This window comes from Sprattus sprattus (assembly GCF_963457725.1).
Source record: "Sprattus sprattus genome assembly, chromosome: 11".
Lineage (NCBI taxonomy): Eukaryota > Metazoa > Chordata > Actinopteri > Clupeiformes > Clupeidae > Sprattus > Sprattus sprattus.
The window spans coordinates 24,527,929-24,545,414 of NC_137909.1; the positions used below are offsets into that span (position 1 = coordinate 24,527,929).

Here is a 17,486-nt window from a genome sequence, read left to right on the forward strand (position 1 = left end):
GAACGAGGGGGGATAGATGTGAGCATAAATATTTGAGGATAACCCTATGCTCCTATTTGTTCCTTGACATTACTGCGCCTCGCAGGCTAAGACAAGCATCAGCATTACACACACACACACACACACACACACACACACACACACACACACACACACACAGACACACACACACACACACACTCACACACACTGGAACAGGGTCTGTAACTGTCGAGGAGCATAAATCCCTGCAGCAGCAGAGCCAATCAAATCCTCTCAGAAGAAAAGCACTGCCCTTCTGAACCAGTGCATAGTGCTGCATTTATATTCCCTCTCTCCCCCTGTTTATCCTTCTCTCTCTCTCTTTCTATCGCTCTCTATCTTTCCATTTCAAGAAATAGAAACATTCACACATCATACCATATAATCATACACATGAAAACTGTGCCAACATAATTGTCACAAAGGCACAAGGGTTTACACTCACATGCATATGAAACCCCTCTAATAAGTCTACGATCACTATTTTACATTACAATAAAATTTGATGTGTACAAAACCAATCAATTAGACCCACACCAGGCAGCAAACAAACCAGAATGCATGTGTTCATGTTTTAATGTCACGAAGATGAGCCAGGGAATGTTGTGTGCACATAAACCCACACTGAAAAAAACAATTATAACATCACCAACAGAAATAATGCATGATTTAAATAACAAGTGTGTTTTTAATGACACTTAGTTATGCAAAACTTTTGAAATGTCAGGAATCGTTTTGCTGATGGACTGACAGCACTCCGTAAATTGGCTTAATAGATTTGCCCTTTTCTTCTTTTTGATCGTTAAAACCTTTACGTTCATCCTTCTGCTGTTTCTCTGTGTCTCTGCAGAGACACAACCCTAAAATGATGTGGTAGACCATTTAAATTGACTTAAATATGTATGGAATGTTTTGACGCGACCTCGGTCTTGTAAGATCCAATTGAAATCTTGCTCTCTCTCCCTCTCTCTCACCCCGACTCTCGTTGAATTTCCCACGCGTTGCTGATGTCACATCCGGTTTCAGCACCGCGGAGAGCTCCCGTTCTCGCCCAATTTTTGCCCTCTTTCGTTCGCTCGACAGCGCCATTCATAGACAAACTTTTACCAACACGATTAACACACTCCTACATTGGCTTCAACGCAACACAGCAGGGGAAAAAACATCCGCCGTGAGAGACCACCAAACCTGAGGTGGTAAAGACGCAAGGAGAGAGAAACGGAAGAGAGAACGCTGAACGAGAGAGTGGACTGAAATAAATATGCCCAGAAACGGCTGCGTGAAACCGATCTCCGACTTTCTCTTGTTCGGTTTCTGAGGTAGAGATCACGCGAGGGACCGCGAGTCACCGGTGAGGAGAGAGGAGAGAGAGAGTCGCTCTTGGAGGGACTGACCAGGCATCGCTTCTGCATGTGAGAGAGCGCTGCGTACGGGTAGCGAAAGATGCAGCCCACGAGCAAGCTCCAGAGTCTCATCCTCCTCATTCTGATGGGCAGCGAACTCACTCAAGTAGGTCCATCGCCATCTTACCTCAGAGCGCAGCCTCGCAAATTGGCTTCAAATCTCACACAGATTAGTGGCGATGTTTTGAGAGGTGACTGCTATACTGCTCTTCAACAGATTAAAACAGGGGTTTCACACCGATGAGGAGGATAGCTCTCCGATGGGTATGGCAATATAGAGAGCGCCTGCCTCGCCACACAACCGCACAATCTATATTATCAAAACCGGCAACTACCCGTTGTACTGGGAACATTGCCCACTTCATGCTTAATGTTATTCAAAAAAAAACATTAGGATTGCTCAAGTGCTGTCCAAAACAAAGTGATATTATAAGTAGCCTAGAGCTAATGTTTGATCATATATCCAAAAGTGCTATTGTCACACGTTTATCTCATTCACAAATTCCTCTTCCGACCCGACCCCCAAAAGTAATGTGAGATACGGCATTGTTTATGTACTGCCTGCATCCTCCAAAATTGTTTAGGGGAGTCAGCCGTAAAGGTTGCTCACTCAAATGTCTCATCACAATCACGTAGGATTCGCTCATAGGGCTAGCCTCTGTGCCATTCCGTTAGAAGTAAATCTCAGCGGAGTGCTCTGAACATCAATTAAGCCTCTTGAATTTCTCAGGCTTCTCCCGGCGCTCTCGGAATGTAGGGTGTGTTTTATTGAACTTGCTGTGAAATAGATCTGTCCTGCCGAAACTCAGTGGAAAGCTCGACCTTCATCATGTACAAACAGTGATAGTTTAATCATTTTCACAGGTAAATCATTTAAGGCAAGCAAGCTATGTAAATAATTTAGGCAATGCAATAATGTAACCCACACGGTTTGTACTTTTCCAACACACAATTTCATCACTACTCACCCGAATCAAGATGCTTTAGAACTAGAGACACTCGAATATATCACACGATAGAACGACAGGCCTATAGGCCTGCATGGAGTTCGAAATGAAGGTGACTTCCGAAAGCCTAACTTTATATCCCTCAAACTTAAGAACTAGCAATGCTATGTTGCGAAGTAATATTTGCGAAGGTTGCCAAAAGGTCACGCCGACAACCTTTTCAGCAGTTAGCGTAATATCTAAGCCCTGGTGTGTGGTGGTTGTTATCAGAGAGGCATACCTCATTAAATACCTCTAAACATCTGGGTGACATAGCGCGCACAGCGATACGCCCGCGGGAATGGCAACTTGGGCTATACAGTAAGATTTCATCAAATGCATAAGTGTCTGATAACCGTTTCATCCTAGCGGGATGATAGTACGAGCTGAAAATGTGTTTACTATAGACAAAATCTGGGTGAAATAAGAAGAAGAGTTCGTGTTTATTAAACGATGCTTTTTGCAAATTAAAATTGCCTAACTTATTAGTGAGGTGTGAATGTGTGGTCTACGGCTTATGAACTGTCTGGAACTAATAGTTTGCCAATACATTATCTGGAGATAGATATCACATTCAGTTAGCTGGATCTCTCAGTTTATTAGGCCAATATTGATTAATGCACCTTCAAGAAAATCACTCACAGCTTCTCACATCCACATCCACATCCACATCCACATCCACATCCACACTGCATTCACATATAGGCAGTGTTAATGTCCAGTCATGATTGCTAGGTTTTGGTACCAGTATGTATATCCTACAAACTATGCTCTTATTACACGAGCAAGACAGACCCAGCCTGGAAAAAGAATGTCGGCATTAATGATTTAAATGAAGAACAAAGGCTGTTGGTTAATACTGAAAACACTTATCTTCTATGTTTCACTTCCCTCAGTGTCTGGCCTGCAGTGCTTTCTCAATGCGCAATTAAATAATTAATGTCACCTAATTAGCAACCTAATTGATTTAATTTGCCCACATCATCCCTGGTACATGGCAAGCAGGCACATTATGGCAACTAGGAAAACGAAGTGGCATACACTGGATGGTGTTAAACATTGCTGCACTCAAAAATGTGAACTGAGGTCAACGGCACTCAATATCATACCATCCAATATCTAACCACCTCAACCGTAGTACCTCGCTCCTCTCCACTGCTCTTGTGCTAACAGCCCTCAGCAGCCATTGTGGTTGTCTTCATTTATCCTCACTGCTTCCTTCTCTTTATTCATTTCATCATATCTGTTTTCTTTCCTCTTTTTTACGCTCCCTTCCTCTGGTTGCTGTCAGCATGTCCTCTCAATCATCCTCAGGCCAAATCCTCTACCCTCCATTTCAGAGCATTACATGTATCTTTTCTCCTATTTTGTGCCCCCCCCCCCCCCCCCCCCCTTCCACAGCACTCTGAACTTTGAGCCTGAGACAAAAGGGCTTGAATTGCATTTAAATACAGTCATTACCACATCTATGCTGGCAGCTACACCTGCACACATGCACACAAGGCTATTATTACGGTGCTCAACGTCATTGTTTTTCACAGGCATCTAAAAACCTCACAGAGCCACGTCTCAAAGTCAATACTGCACGTTCACCCATACTCTCATTCCTAAGCATGACTTTAATCATGGTCTCACCTTCAGATGTTCTCAGATTTGTTCCGTTGTATTTCAGTCCATATTGTAATATTCCGCATCTTTCACTTGGATCTTAGTATTATCTCCATTTGCAGTCTTTGTGCAGAAATGGAGCACAATTAGTGCACTACATTACCCATGGTTCCTTTTATTCCTCTTGAATAGCGTGGTATCTACCATCTGTACGCTTTACACAGAAGGGCATTCAATTAGAGACCTACATTACTCCTAGGTCTTTGTTGGAGGAGATGTCAGGTTGAATGACTGAAACCAGGTTGATCTTCGTGGTTGTGTTTATTCAGTTTGAACAGAAAGAAACAGCTGTTCAACACTGCAAAGCTCTTGTAAACAATACAATGCATAAACACATCTGTCCAACCTTCATACGCGCACACACACACACACACACACACACACACACACACACACACACACACACACACACACACACACACACACACACACACACACACACACACACACACACACACACACACACACAGTTGCAGTCAGCGAACACAAATACTATAGTGGAGTACAGCTGTTTCACCTATATTCATTTTCATATCCAACCAAAAAACACACAAACCACACAAATGCCCTTGCTACTCCCACCTACACAGGTACAAGGTACATATTTCTGTGTAAGGAATGAATGTGTGTTTTCTGCTGTTGATTTGGGGGGGTGGGGTGCTTTAACGAAAGGGCAAAGGAAGTTTGGCAGAGGTTTCAAAGAAAAATGTGTCTGTGTGTGTGTCTTGGTGTCTGTGTGTGTGTGTGTGTGTGTGTGTGTGTGTGTGTGTGTGTGTGTGTGTGTGTGTGTGTGTGTGTGCGTGTGTGTGTGTGTGTGTGGTTTATAAGAAAAAAAATGTTTGCTATGCAAATTGCAGCTGCAATCAATCCCATTCTGCAGGAGAGAGAGACAGGCCTGCGGTCATCTGATTGACTGTCCAAGGTTTATTTATTTTACCCGGGAGAGAGAGAGAGAGAGAGAGAGAGAGAGAGAGAGAGAGAAAGAGAGAAAGAGAGGGAGGGAGAGAGAGAGAAGTGAGCGAGAGAGAGAGAACAAGAGAGTGTGTCAAAAAAGTATGGGATTGATGTTAAGTAGTTTCTCTACTTAAAACAGATATATGGGTGACTTTCAAACTGCAGTAACTTGTCCTACTTGTCCTTAACATCATCATATGCATCAAACATAGTTTTTTCTTAACATACATTTAAGAACCTCATTCCCACATTTTGTCTTAAGTTCATTTCTCTTACTTTTTATTTAGCTTTGCTGTGCTTCAGCTTTATTGAGTACCATGCTTTGTGAATCCTCCTGAAGGACAAATGGCCTCATTTACCAGAAGATGGCCACGATACATCACACTAAAATAACAACTGATAAATGGCCACCACAATTTACTCAGACAGAGGAGCATTTTCCTAGTCTGTGTGCACATTAATATTAAAAGTTGTTGGAATATTGAAATTTAATGAACAGATCCTCCTTGGGTACAGAGCTGGGGCTTTGGTAAAGTCAGCCTGAGATCAAACGATTACAGATTTATGTGTTTGACTGGGGTCAGTCTCCTGTGATGTCTTCTTTATGGCTACATGCATTATAAGTTAATTAAATAGATGAGGCAAACATAAATCAAAAACCTACTAAACATGTCAGACACACAAAGTTATCTGGCAAGGGATTTAAAAGGAATTGCCAATCGCTGAAGCACTGTAAAGTGATTCTGTTGAGATGTGCAAACATGCCATGACCTTCATAATCACAAAGAACAAAAAAAAACAGAATCCTCTCAGATATATTCAATTATTGAAACATTCTTGGCTGCTGAATGGGCACTTTTAACGTGAGCCCTCACGAAGGTCTGTGAAAACATGCTGGGTCTACATCTCACATGACCCTAGACATGGGGAGGTTAAATCTTCCACATCAGTTGACTTGGTGGCCAGGTGGCGATGAGGGTGTCTCCGAACGTTGTCACACACTCTGCCACACAGCAGCCATTTTCATGATTTCACTAACAGTGAATCACAGTGTAAGCGGCCACCCTATCAGAGAAAAAGAAAGGTAAGACAGACAGACAGGTAATATTGCCAGTCAGAGGAGCTAAAGGCATGAAGGAAGACTTGTGGGCAGACAGACAAAAGCTATCAGGAAGAAAAACAAAGATGGGGCTCCTGAGGTAGAGGGACACGTAGAGAGGCAGATATATCTTGTGAAATTTTGTATTGTCGAAAAACAGAGTGATAAGCAAACAGATGAAAAGGTCAGCAAATGAATCAGGTGGTCACCTGGAGAAAATGCCAAAAAGCCAAAACCTAAATGCAGTAAATGATGAACTGTTTCTTGTATGTTACACACTGGCCAAAAGGCCAAAATCTACATGCAGTCAAGTATTAACTGTTTCTTGTATGTTACTTATTGTGAAAACTCACAACACCAGCTAGACTACATACTTCTTGCTTATCATGAAGGAAACACTAGTTCGTGCAGTACACAGATATTCATCTTATTTTTATGAGCAATGGCAATGCTCTTTAATGTGTATTAAGGAATCTTTCATTTAGATACAGAACTCTGATCTGCTGTCGGGTAATATTCAGCCCTTTAATAATCCCCGAATGTGTTAATATCCTGGCAAAATGCTACACAATCATGGGGGTTTGGTTCGTAGGGTGTAGTTGCATGTTTCAGCTATTGGGGGCGTAATGTTACCAGTCCCCCTTCAGTCAAAACCACACAGCCGGCTCTGTGTGTCATTCAGCTCTCTCGCTTTCTTTCCCTCTCTGACAAACAAACAAGCACGTTCAAAGCCGCAGATATTTCGAAAGATAGAGAGACTCGTGAAGAACGCCTGTGTATGTGACCCACTTGGTTTCAGATTTTTCTGTCGGATGTTTTATTCAACAGTAGAAAACGCGTCTCGCCTTTTTTTTAAACCAATTTAGAAACAGAAACGTCTCCTAGATATACATACATATATACATATATATTCGAAGGGGTAGAACATCGGTTGGATCCAGAGATAAACGGTGATATTCTGCAGGGATATCACCCTTACATTAAAATAACGCTTATTTGACTATAGCATCTTTTGCCGTTTTCTAAACAGGGTATTAACGCCAATAATTAAATGAAATAACACTGTTAGCTCATCTCATAATAGCCTAAACAAGTGTTATTATTTAAAATGTAGATGGGTTGTAAACGTGGAAAGGTTGTTCTACATTATATATGATATATATGGCTGAAGTGCCATCTGAGCCGGAAACTGCAATTCCACCGGAAACATTGTGGCAGCGCAAGACGTGGCAGAATAAGTTAAAATCAGACCTTAAGCCCTTGTGGCTTGGAGACGGATCTTTGTTTCATGCAGTATATTTGGACCGATCGTGTGCCTATAAATGAATCCTACTTGTGGCGCCACGCCCCCCTCTAAATCTGCACAATGGTCTTGTGAGCGCAGTACTTTTAATCAGCCGTTTTCACTTTGAAGCCTTTCCCTGCATAGTCCCGATAACAATAACAGGGAAATGCCTGAATCATGTTCGCCGAATTGATTACCCCGCAAGTGCAGTCAGGTGTCCATGCCATTCTATTATCCAAGTCCAATTGCATCACGTAGGCCTTCAGGTCTGTCACGAACAGTACCACTAGTGTCGACCGGATGGCGCTCTTGTCCTTTTAACGCACGAAGCTGTTTCGGTTGTGCGTAAGGGCGGCGCGCAGTGCAGAGCGCACCCCGGGAGCTTTCAAATCAGAGGGTTTTTTTCCTCGACCGTGCTGTTCTGATACACCGGCTCTGCCGTGATATTGATGTATCCGTACCTCACAGGAACGGAACTATGTGATAAATGATCACAGCTTGTACCCTGTTTGTTGGGCGAGTTCTCCCCCTTGTTTGTCATTGGCTGTGCGTTGCTAGACAAACAGAAGCAAAGCCTCAATTAAAGCATACTGAGATGTAATTTTGTTGGGGCTATCATTAAATTAACATCAACTGAGTTATTCCTGGAGACCAACAGACTGCTAACCACGGGGGGGAGGGGGTAAATAAAAATGTCACCTGTGCAGGGATAATTAAGCGCTTGAGCATCTGATCACGCCAAGAGTGCGACCTCTGCCATCCTCCCGGGAGCGAATGGGGGGGACAAACGTCCTGTTTGGAGTGTTTGTTAGGGCAGTGAAGCTAACTCAGCGCGCGTCAGAGGGGGGTCCAACAGTGAGATGTGCAGATAGGGGCGGTAGTCTCCCATGCAGACATAACCTGACATCACATCGCGCGCTCACCCCTCTATATAGACCCTGCGTGACGCCACCCTCTCACTTATCTATCGTAAGCTCGGGCTGTCTGTGTGTACTCTCAGTCTTTGCCATTTAGTTACGGACTGCGTGCCGCACAAGAGCGGTGGCTGAGGGCGTGAACGAACGGAAAATTAAGAGCGGAAAGAGACGCGAGTGTCACTAGTTCGTCGAAGAAACCTGGAAACATTATTTGTTGCCGCTCCTCACCTTGACTTTTTCTCGTCTTTGATATTCTTCTTGATCCATCGGGGTTCTTTCTAAAAAAACCTCTGAACCCCCTCTATCTGCCGAACAGAAATGCGAGAGGAGAGCGTACAAGAGCCGGGGAGAGTGCAGGAGATAATGCATCAGGCTGCTCCAGGCACCGGGGCTTATCCCCCCTTTTCCCCGCTAGATTGTATGGAATGAAGGTTCTAAGTTGGTAAAGCTTTGCGCAATATTAGAGATCATGTCGGTGCCTTTGCTGAAGATCGGAGTGGTGCTCAGCACTATGGCTATGATCACCAACTGGATGTCCCAGACGCTGCCCTCACTAGTGGGACTCAATACCACCAAGCTCACCGCAGCGCAGGGAGGATACCCGGACAGGAGTACTGGAGTAAGTGCGTTAAGGCTTAACTATTTATTCGTAGAGTGCTGTCACTCTGGGCTCAGGTTTCCGTAGCTCGAATCTTTACGAGTTTACATAAGCGTATGAATGAACATGGGCACACTTGCTGCATGGACGGCTAGTGGTTTTTTCTTCTTCTTTTTACTATTGTGTGTTTTGTAACCCATTTTATCTGACAAAAAACTGAATGAATGCAAAGAGGTCGGTTTTAAATAGAGACGTGCGGGGTGATCCCTCTCTGAGTGTAACGTGATAGTGTGATAGTTGCTTCGGCTGTCATCGGTAGTGGCTTACGGTGTTATTTTCGGGAGAGGCGGGGTACGAGCAGGAAGAATGGGGGTGGGGGGAGTCACAGATTGGCACAGTACCACATTTTGCAGTGAGAATGAGGAGAGTCGCAAGGTGTGAGAGAGTCAATGGCTCCACATTGGCCTAGCTTGTTAAGAAATAACCGAGAGTCACTACGTTTTATGAATGAAATGAATGTGACTGGGAGTTTGTTTTAAAAAGTCAATTTCAAGGTCACTAAGCGAAACGAAATCATTTCCCCTCCTTTACTGTCGCTGTAGTAGCCAAGGCTCCACACGAGCTTTCCTATCAGTGCAATATGAAATCGCAACAGGACAAAGGACATTTAAGGCATCCTGAATTAGAATGCTGAATTTGGCAGAGATCGGCATTCAAATAGAGTATAGGCAAACTCAGCGAAGCAATTTCTAAGAATACGAAATGTCCACCTGCAAAAAACACAAGCTACTGGCAAGTAGTTGAATCCATCACTTATTAACTCTCGTCAGATTGAGGAGACCCGGAAGGTAGATATTTGTAGATGTTTTGGTAACATCGGTAATAGGATCCCTAGTGGATTATGTCTATTTCTACTCATAAATCAACTCCACCCACCTTGCACACACACACACACACACACACACACACACACACACACACACACACACACACACACACACACACACACATACCCACACACTGAGAGCGCAAGGGCACAGTGCTCACTAATTGTGCAGGTTTGTAGGAGGTCTGCCTTACTGTCAAACACTGAAATCTGGTACGAGGGCAGCCATGGCTATATGGTACTAAATCCTGCACACACACACACACACACACACACACACACACACACACACACACACACACACACACACACACACACACAAACACACTCACACTCTCACACACACAAGCATACTCTCACACAAATGCTTAGTGCCTATAGTATTATATACGTCTATATGAATGCATAAGTGGAGACTCACTCATCCCATGTATTCACATGCTCACGGCCATCATGCTCTTAGAACATGAAATGGTCACATTAAACAAGTTCTGTGGATGCAGAAGTGGTAACTGTACCTTGTGTTTTTACTCTACACATTTCATGTTGCTCATTGAGACTAGAGCCATGCATTGTCTGTATTGGCAGTACATGAATATTTTTGGTTCAACCAGTGATTTCGTCTAGCTATATTTTATTGCATTTTCATCTCTCCCTGTATCTATATAAAAGTTGGGTATAATGAAAGACAATGACATTTATTACATAAGGATTGGCTTGCAGATTTATTTGTCAAAGACAGCTCTGCTCTGGGCGGTGGGATTGGAGGTCTATGCTGTAACATAGCTCTGGAGTGCTGATGATTGGTGCTGAATGCTGTAACATAGCTCTGGAGTGCTGATGATTGGTGATTAAACTCTGATTAGTTGGATTTCAGGGGGAGATATGAAGGGGCGGGGCCTACCCTTTGCATGTCCAGATGGAGCTTTGGCTAATCTTCCATTGCTGTGTGTGTGTTTATTTGTGTATTTGTGCAGATAGTTATGTAAGTCATTTAGAAACACAAATAAAGTAGAGTATTTGGGTTATGCCGCTCTTATGAGGGCATGGGGCCAATAGGTAAGTGTATTGCCCCAGTGCTGTGCCTGATGTGGATGTGGAAAACGATCTGAAACATCCCAGGCATGTAGACACTCCACTAAACTGGTTTCTTCTCTGTTTGCTTGCTTCTTCTTTCTCTTTCTTCCTTCTGGTCATTCTCTCTCATGTCATCTTTCAACCTATGTCATCTTCTCATCTCATCTCATCCCCTTTTGTCTCTTCACTTATCCCTTCACCCACTCTCTCCCTCTCTCTCTCCCTCACCCTCCCTTTCTCTCTCCCTCTCCCTCCCTATCTCTCTCTCATTTCTTTTCTCTCTCTTTCCCTCTCTTTCTCTCTCCCTCTCTTTTCCCCTCTCCCTCTCCCTCCCTTTCTCTCTCTTTCTCTCTCTCCCTCTGTCTCTCTCCATCTCTGTTTTTCTCACTCCCACCTCTTATTCTCCCTCTCGCTCTCTCTCTTTCTCTGTCTCCCTCTCTGTCTCTCTCTCTCTCTCCCTCCCTCTGTCTGTCTGTCTCAGGTGTTGCCAGCTAACCCGGAGGAGTCCTGGCAGGTGTACAGCTCGGCTCAGGACAGTGAGGGCAGGTGTGTGTGTACGGTGGTGGCTCCCCAGCAGACCATGTGCTCCCGAGACGCTCGCACCAAGCAGCTCCGCCAACTCCTGGAGAAGGTAGCCATGGCAACGCGTGACCTCTCACCCCCCACCCCCACCCGCACAGACGCATAGACACGCATGGAAAAGACAAACACTCAAACACAGACACAGAAGTGATCACACCATCTCGATTTTTTCCTCTCCCTCAGTCACTGTCTCCACCTTTTCAAGTTGTCGTTCTCCCTCTGGGTATTAATCACACACACACACACACACACACAACACACACACACACACACACACACACACACACACACACACACACACACACACACACACACGCGAACACACACACACACACACACACACACACACACACATACAGAAACACACCTCATTGAAACTCCCCCTTTGGCATCACTCCACCTACTGGTCCCTAAAGGCAACCCCGAGTAGTCATTACCATGACAGCCAAATCAGATGGAAACCAACTAACAGCCCCTGACCCATACTCAAGGCATCTCTCACCTGAGGCCCATTTAGCCATGCAGAATGATCACACACACACACACACACACACACACACACACACACACACACACACACACACACACACACACACAAGGGCATTTGATTCTAATAAGCTCCCCTGAAACAGGAAAACTATCAATCTTTCCAAAACAACACAATGATGTCAGAGAGGCACGCAGTAAGAGAGAAGAAGGGAGGGGGGAGGGGGAGAGAGAGAGTGGGGGGAGGGAGAGAGAGAGAGCATGGGGGAGGGTATAAGAGAAACAGAGATGACCCAGGGGGACGGACAAGGTGGGGGCAGCAAAGAGATAAAGAGACAGAAAGTTACCTTGATTGTTTTGTAGATAGGATCAGCATAATTTGGGCATAGAATTTGAATTTAAATATCTACTGAATAATGCAGCTCTATGCTCTTCTTTACGCTCTGCGCAGTAAGAACAGCAAAAGCCACATGTCACAGCACTAGTCTTTTCCTAACGCAGACTCACTCACATGTTATTACACATTAATAAGCTCATCGTCTTTCCTTAACACAGATGCACTCACATGTTATTACACATTAATAAGCTCATAGTCTTTCCTTAACACAGACTCACTCACATGTTATTACACATTAATAAGCTCATAGTCATGGGAGCAAAAGCACAGTGATGTATGTCTCTCTAATTATGGCTCACTATGTAGCATTATGTTAATCAATCAATCAATCAATTTATTTATTTATGTTAGCATCACTTAGAGTTTCAGCATCCACCCATAGCCCCTTATACACACTTTGAACTGGTGTCTGTTGAGGCATCACATTATTAAATGTAAAATCATCACCAGCTTATTTAATAGAGCCGAAGGGAAAAGCACTCGCACTCACCCCTTGTGGTATGTGTTTGCAGGTGCAGAACATGACCCAGTCCATCCAGGTCCTGGACCAGCGGACGCAGAGGGACCTGCAGTACGTCGTGAGGATGGAGGACCAGCTCAAAGGCCTGGAGACCAAGTTCAAACAGGTGGAGGAGAATCACAAGCAGAATATCGCCAAGCAATTGAAGGTATACACACACACACATACACACACACACACACACACATCTGCATGCATGTTTGGATGTGTGAGCACGCCAACATTTACACACAATCACAGATAACTGGTGTTAATGTATATATTCCCATGCAGACGTGCTTACACACACGCACATACAGTACATCAATCTCTTGCACATGTAGATCAATCTCACACACGTGTGTCCACACACACAGACAAGACACACACACACACACACACACACACAAATATATGCCCCTGCACACATTTGCATGCATGCCGATACACAATAATCATGTTCTACACATCCACTGACTAAATGTCAAATCAGTCAGTTGAGCCAAGTGTAATCCATACCCTCCTATATGGCCTCTGCACTGTGCTGCCGATTCATATCGTTGCAGTTTAGACACACACAACCACCCTCTTCCTTCACTGGAAATTGGTCTCACTACACCGGCAATGCTGTAGACATTGAGTTAGTTTTTACCAGGCATTGCATCATTGAACAGGCAGGATAGCTGTGAAAGTACAGTAGACAAAATCTCACTTTTACACATCCCAGTGAAGAACGGGTCCCCATGGCAACAACCGCCCAACCACACACACACACACACACACACACACACACACACACACACATTTCTGTCTGTACACACCCATAGTGTATGATCACCATGATGCATGCTGAACTTTTCTTAATGTGTTATATTGTGAAACTACATGTGTGTGTGTGTGTGTGTGTGTGTGTGTGTTTGTGTATATGATGAGTGTGTGTGTTGGCACGTGTGTGCTAGACAGGTTAGTAAGTTAGACCATGTGACAAGTGTGTGGTTTTCTTGCTTGCAGGGCTAACTTAAAGAGTGATATAGGAGAGCCACAGGAGAGAGAAGAGGCAGGTCTTACCCATGATTGGCTGAAGTGGCTGTCAGTCATGCTGAATATTTCACTATTTCTGATACTCGATAAGACACCATTAGAGAAACACCTCCCCTTTTCCCTACTGAACAACCAGTCACACCCCTTCCTGCATGCAAATTGTCAGGCTACTTAAGTTACATTATTATTATTATTTTTATTTTTTATTGCTGTTGGTTTATCCTTTGTTTTGTCTATGCATATTTGGTTACCTCTATTCAGTACTTCTCTATATATGATATAAATATATAATTCTCCATTTAAAAAATTGACCTAAGCAAAAACCACTTTGTTGTGTGTGACATGTACCAGCATGTAACCCGTAAGATGTTGCATTTTAAACGATGATGACCAATAAAAACGCTTTCCCAAAAATCCGCTGAGTGTGCTGGAGAGTGTGTCCTCGCCAATGGAAAACGACTGCCGGCGTTTGGATCCTGTGGTTTGCCTCAAACACTCACACATACACAAACACACACAGAGACACACACTCACACAGGGACCCACACATTCAAAACCACACGTAAGCTCACACCGAATGCCACATCACCACACAGCAGCCCGCAGTTATTGACTCAGGCAGGTGTCCAGGCTAGGCAAAGATAGCGGTAGCGTAGCGTAGCCAGGGTGCTAGGTCCAGATAGCGTGCCTCCATTTCTTTTATTCTCTTTTTTTGTTTTAGTCAGTTGCTTCTCCTAGGAGGGAGGGGGGCAATGGTTTGGGGGGATGTTGACCACCACTGACCACCCTCACCTGGGTCCACTTCTGTGTATTCTAACTCCCCCCCTGACAGAGCATAAAGGCGAAAATGGCGGAGCTTAAGCCTCTGATACCGGTGTTGGAGGAGTACAAGGCGGATGCCAAATTGGTTTTGCAGTTTAAGGAGGAGGTGCAGAACCTGACGGCAGTTCTCAGCGAGCTGCAGCAGGAGCTGGGTGCCTATGACTACGACGAGCTGCACACCCGAGTCAATAACCTAGAGGAGAGGCTGCGAGCCTGCATGCAGAAATTAGGTAGGATCAGAGAGCGAACCCGCACACCCTCAGACACACACACGCGCCTGTCCAGGCACACACACAGACACACACACGTGCCTGTCCAGGCACACACCCTCAGACACACATACGCGCCTGTCCATTCACACACCCACAGACACACACCACCTGTCCAGACACAAACCCACGGACACACACCCACAGAGACACACGCGCCTGTCCATTCACACATCCACAGACACACACGCGCCTATCCATACACACACCCACAGACACACACCACCTGCCCAGGCACACCCACAGACACACACCCACAGAGACACACGGGCCTGTCTATACACACACCCACAGACACATAGGCGCCTGTCCATACACACACCCACAGACACACACCTACCTCTCCATACACACAGCCACAAATGGACTTGGCACTTTGGTTACAATCATTAGTATATAACAATGAACATGCAGACACTTTTCATATGGACATATCAAGTAATCTACAGTGAATGTATTGCTGCCAAACAGAGCATGTACATGTATATACATAAATATAAAGTTTGTACACATACAGACACGCAGCTTCCATTTATACTAATACGAACAGGAACACATTAAACACGTGAAGTCTAACACTGGGTACATACTGAATGTGAATCATATACATCCTGGGTTCAAAAATCCAATACTTTGTGTGATCAGTCTCGGAACAGTAATGATTGAAATCTGCGCATAAACCAAAAACAATTACTTTGCCTGAACTTGAACATAAACTTCTGAACTTGCACCCTTCTATGGAGAAGTGAAACCAGGAGTATCTAAAGACATTTCAAAATTACATCTGCAACAAACACACACACACACAAACACTCTCACAAACACACACACACTGTGACAGACTCACTGACGTACATTCCCTTCTTCCCTTCTCACTCTTTCTCGCTTTTTTTCTCTCTCTTTCCCTCACACACACACAACACACACACACACACACACACACACAGACCACATTTCACTCTAAATGATGTCCACCCTCCCATGGTGACCTATAATATATAACAGTAACATTTATCTTTATGACAGTAAGAGGTGCTCCATCTACCCCGTTTGTCATAGTGCCAAAATGAATGCATGCACAAACATTATTGAGTGCCAGAGTCAGGCTGAGGCACTGGAACATTCCATCAACATCCAGGTAACGTTCACCAAAGGTCACGACAGAGCCCCGTCCTCACAGGGCAGGTGACAGTGTCAGAGATGTCGGGTTTTGATTCAATGAATCCAGTGGTAAGCAATTTGAAATTATAATTGTTAATCTTTAATTTACATTCATGTTTACATTGCCTCTGTAAACTGATGCTTTAATCCAAAATCGACTCACAAATGAGGCTAAATGTATTCAGCACCAAGCAACAGATGCTAGTTCAGGCATCTTAATGAAAGGAGAATTGGCATACGATCACAAATGCATACTGTATATGTTAAAGGAAAAACGACTCAATGAAATAAAGTGTGATGGCACTTTCACATATACATAAGCACTGATTAGTTACATGGAAATAGGCCAGGTGAAGCGCAATGACACGAATATTTATGTCATGTTACTGACAACTTCACTGGGTCTGAAGCGAGACTGTGATATACTGAACATGGAGGCAATTTTAATAACCATGGCAGCCTGTATCTCATCAGCATCACCCCACTGTTTCAATACTCCCGAGTCTTGTGCGCTTGTGAGTGACACCGTCATTCCACCGAGTCTGAAAATGACACAAAAAAAAAATACAAATTTGGATGAGAGTGGGAACAGACGCCAGGCTTAAATTATGCAGCGGCTCTGACAACTGACAGGATCAGAAGACACGTCACCCCCTAATGAAACACAGTGCAGAGGAGAGACGAGCTGAGCATTTCATGTTTCACTCCTCCTGTGTCAATTTAAGGGTACTGTGTGTGGATTAGTGTCAACCTGCTTTGAAGAGAGGAGACAGTGTGTGAACAGACAAACCATCTCTCACTCATTCCCTCTCTCTCTTGTCTGCTTCTAACTCTTGCTCTCTTTCTGATGCATTCGGGGACATATACACACACAGACAGACAAACACACGCACACACACACACAGACACACACTCACACACAGACAGACAGACACACACACACACACACACACACACACACACACACACACACACACACACACACACACACACACACACACACACACACACACACACAGACAGACACACACACACACACACACACACACACACACACACACACGCACACACACGCACATAGACACAGAAACACACTCACACACACACACTAATCCATTTGAGAGCTCTCAGTAAGCTGGTTGACAGAGGCATAATGAGTTTCTACAAGATAAAAGACTTGGTGGATTCATTGCATTTTAGAGAGCATCTCTCTCAGACACACAGTTTCCCTTGTTCCTTTTTATCTTTCTACCCTGCACACAAACCACCTCTCTCTCTCTCTCTCTCTCTCGCTCTCTCGCTCTCTCTTTCTCTCTCACACACACAGACACACAC

The 17,486-nt window shown here is 44.3% G+C and overlaps 1 protein-coding gene across 2 annotated transcripts in view; it reads left to right on the forward strand.

The window, feature by feature from the left end:
* Positions 1 to 1,464: 1,464 nt before the first annotated feature.
* The window catches only part of olfm1b (olfactomedin 1b), a gene marked incomplete at both ends in the record, with an annotated part of 23,597 nt that continues 7,575 nt past the window's right edge, over positions 1,465 to 17,486 (forward strand). The window contains 4 exons of one of the 2 annotated variants that reach the window (XM_080848038.1): positions 1,465 to 1,530; positions 11,376 to 11,525; positions 12,872 to 13,027; positions 14,732 to 14,951. In XM_080848038.1, the coding sequence (XP_080704164.1) occupies positions 1,465 to 1,530; positions 11,376 to 11,525; positions 12,872 to 13,027; positions 14,732 to 14,951 (592 nt within the window). Of the gene's footprint in view, positions 1,531 to 8,802; positions 8,953 to 11,375; positions 11,526 to 12,871; positions 13,028 to 14,731; positions 14,952 to 17,486 lie in introns of those variants that run through there. The other variant, XM_080848037.1, reaches the window with a different exon arrangement.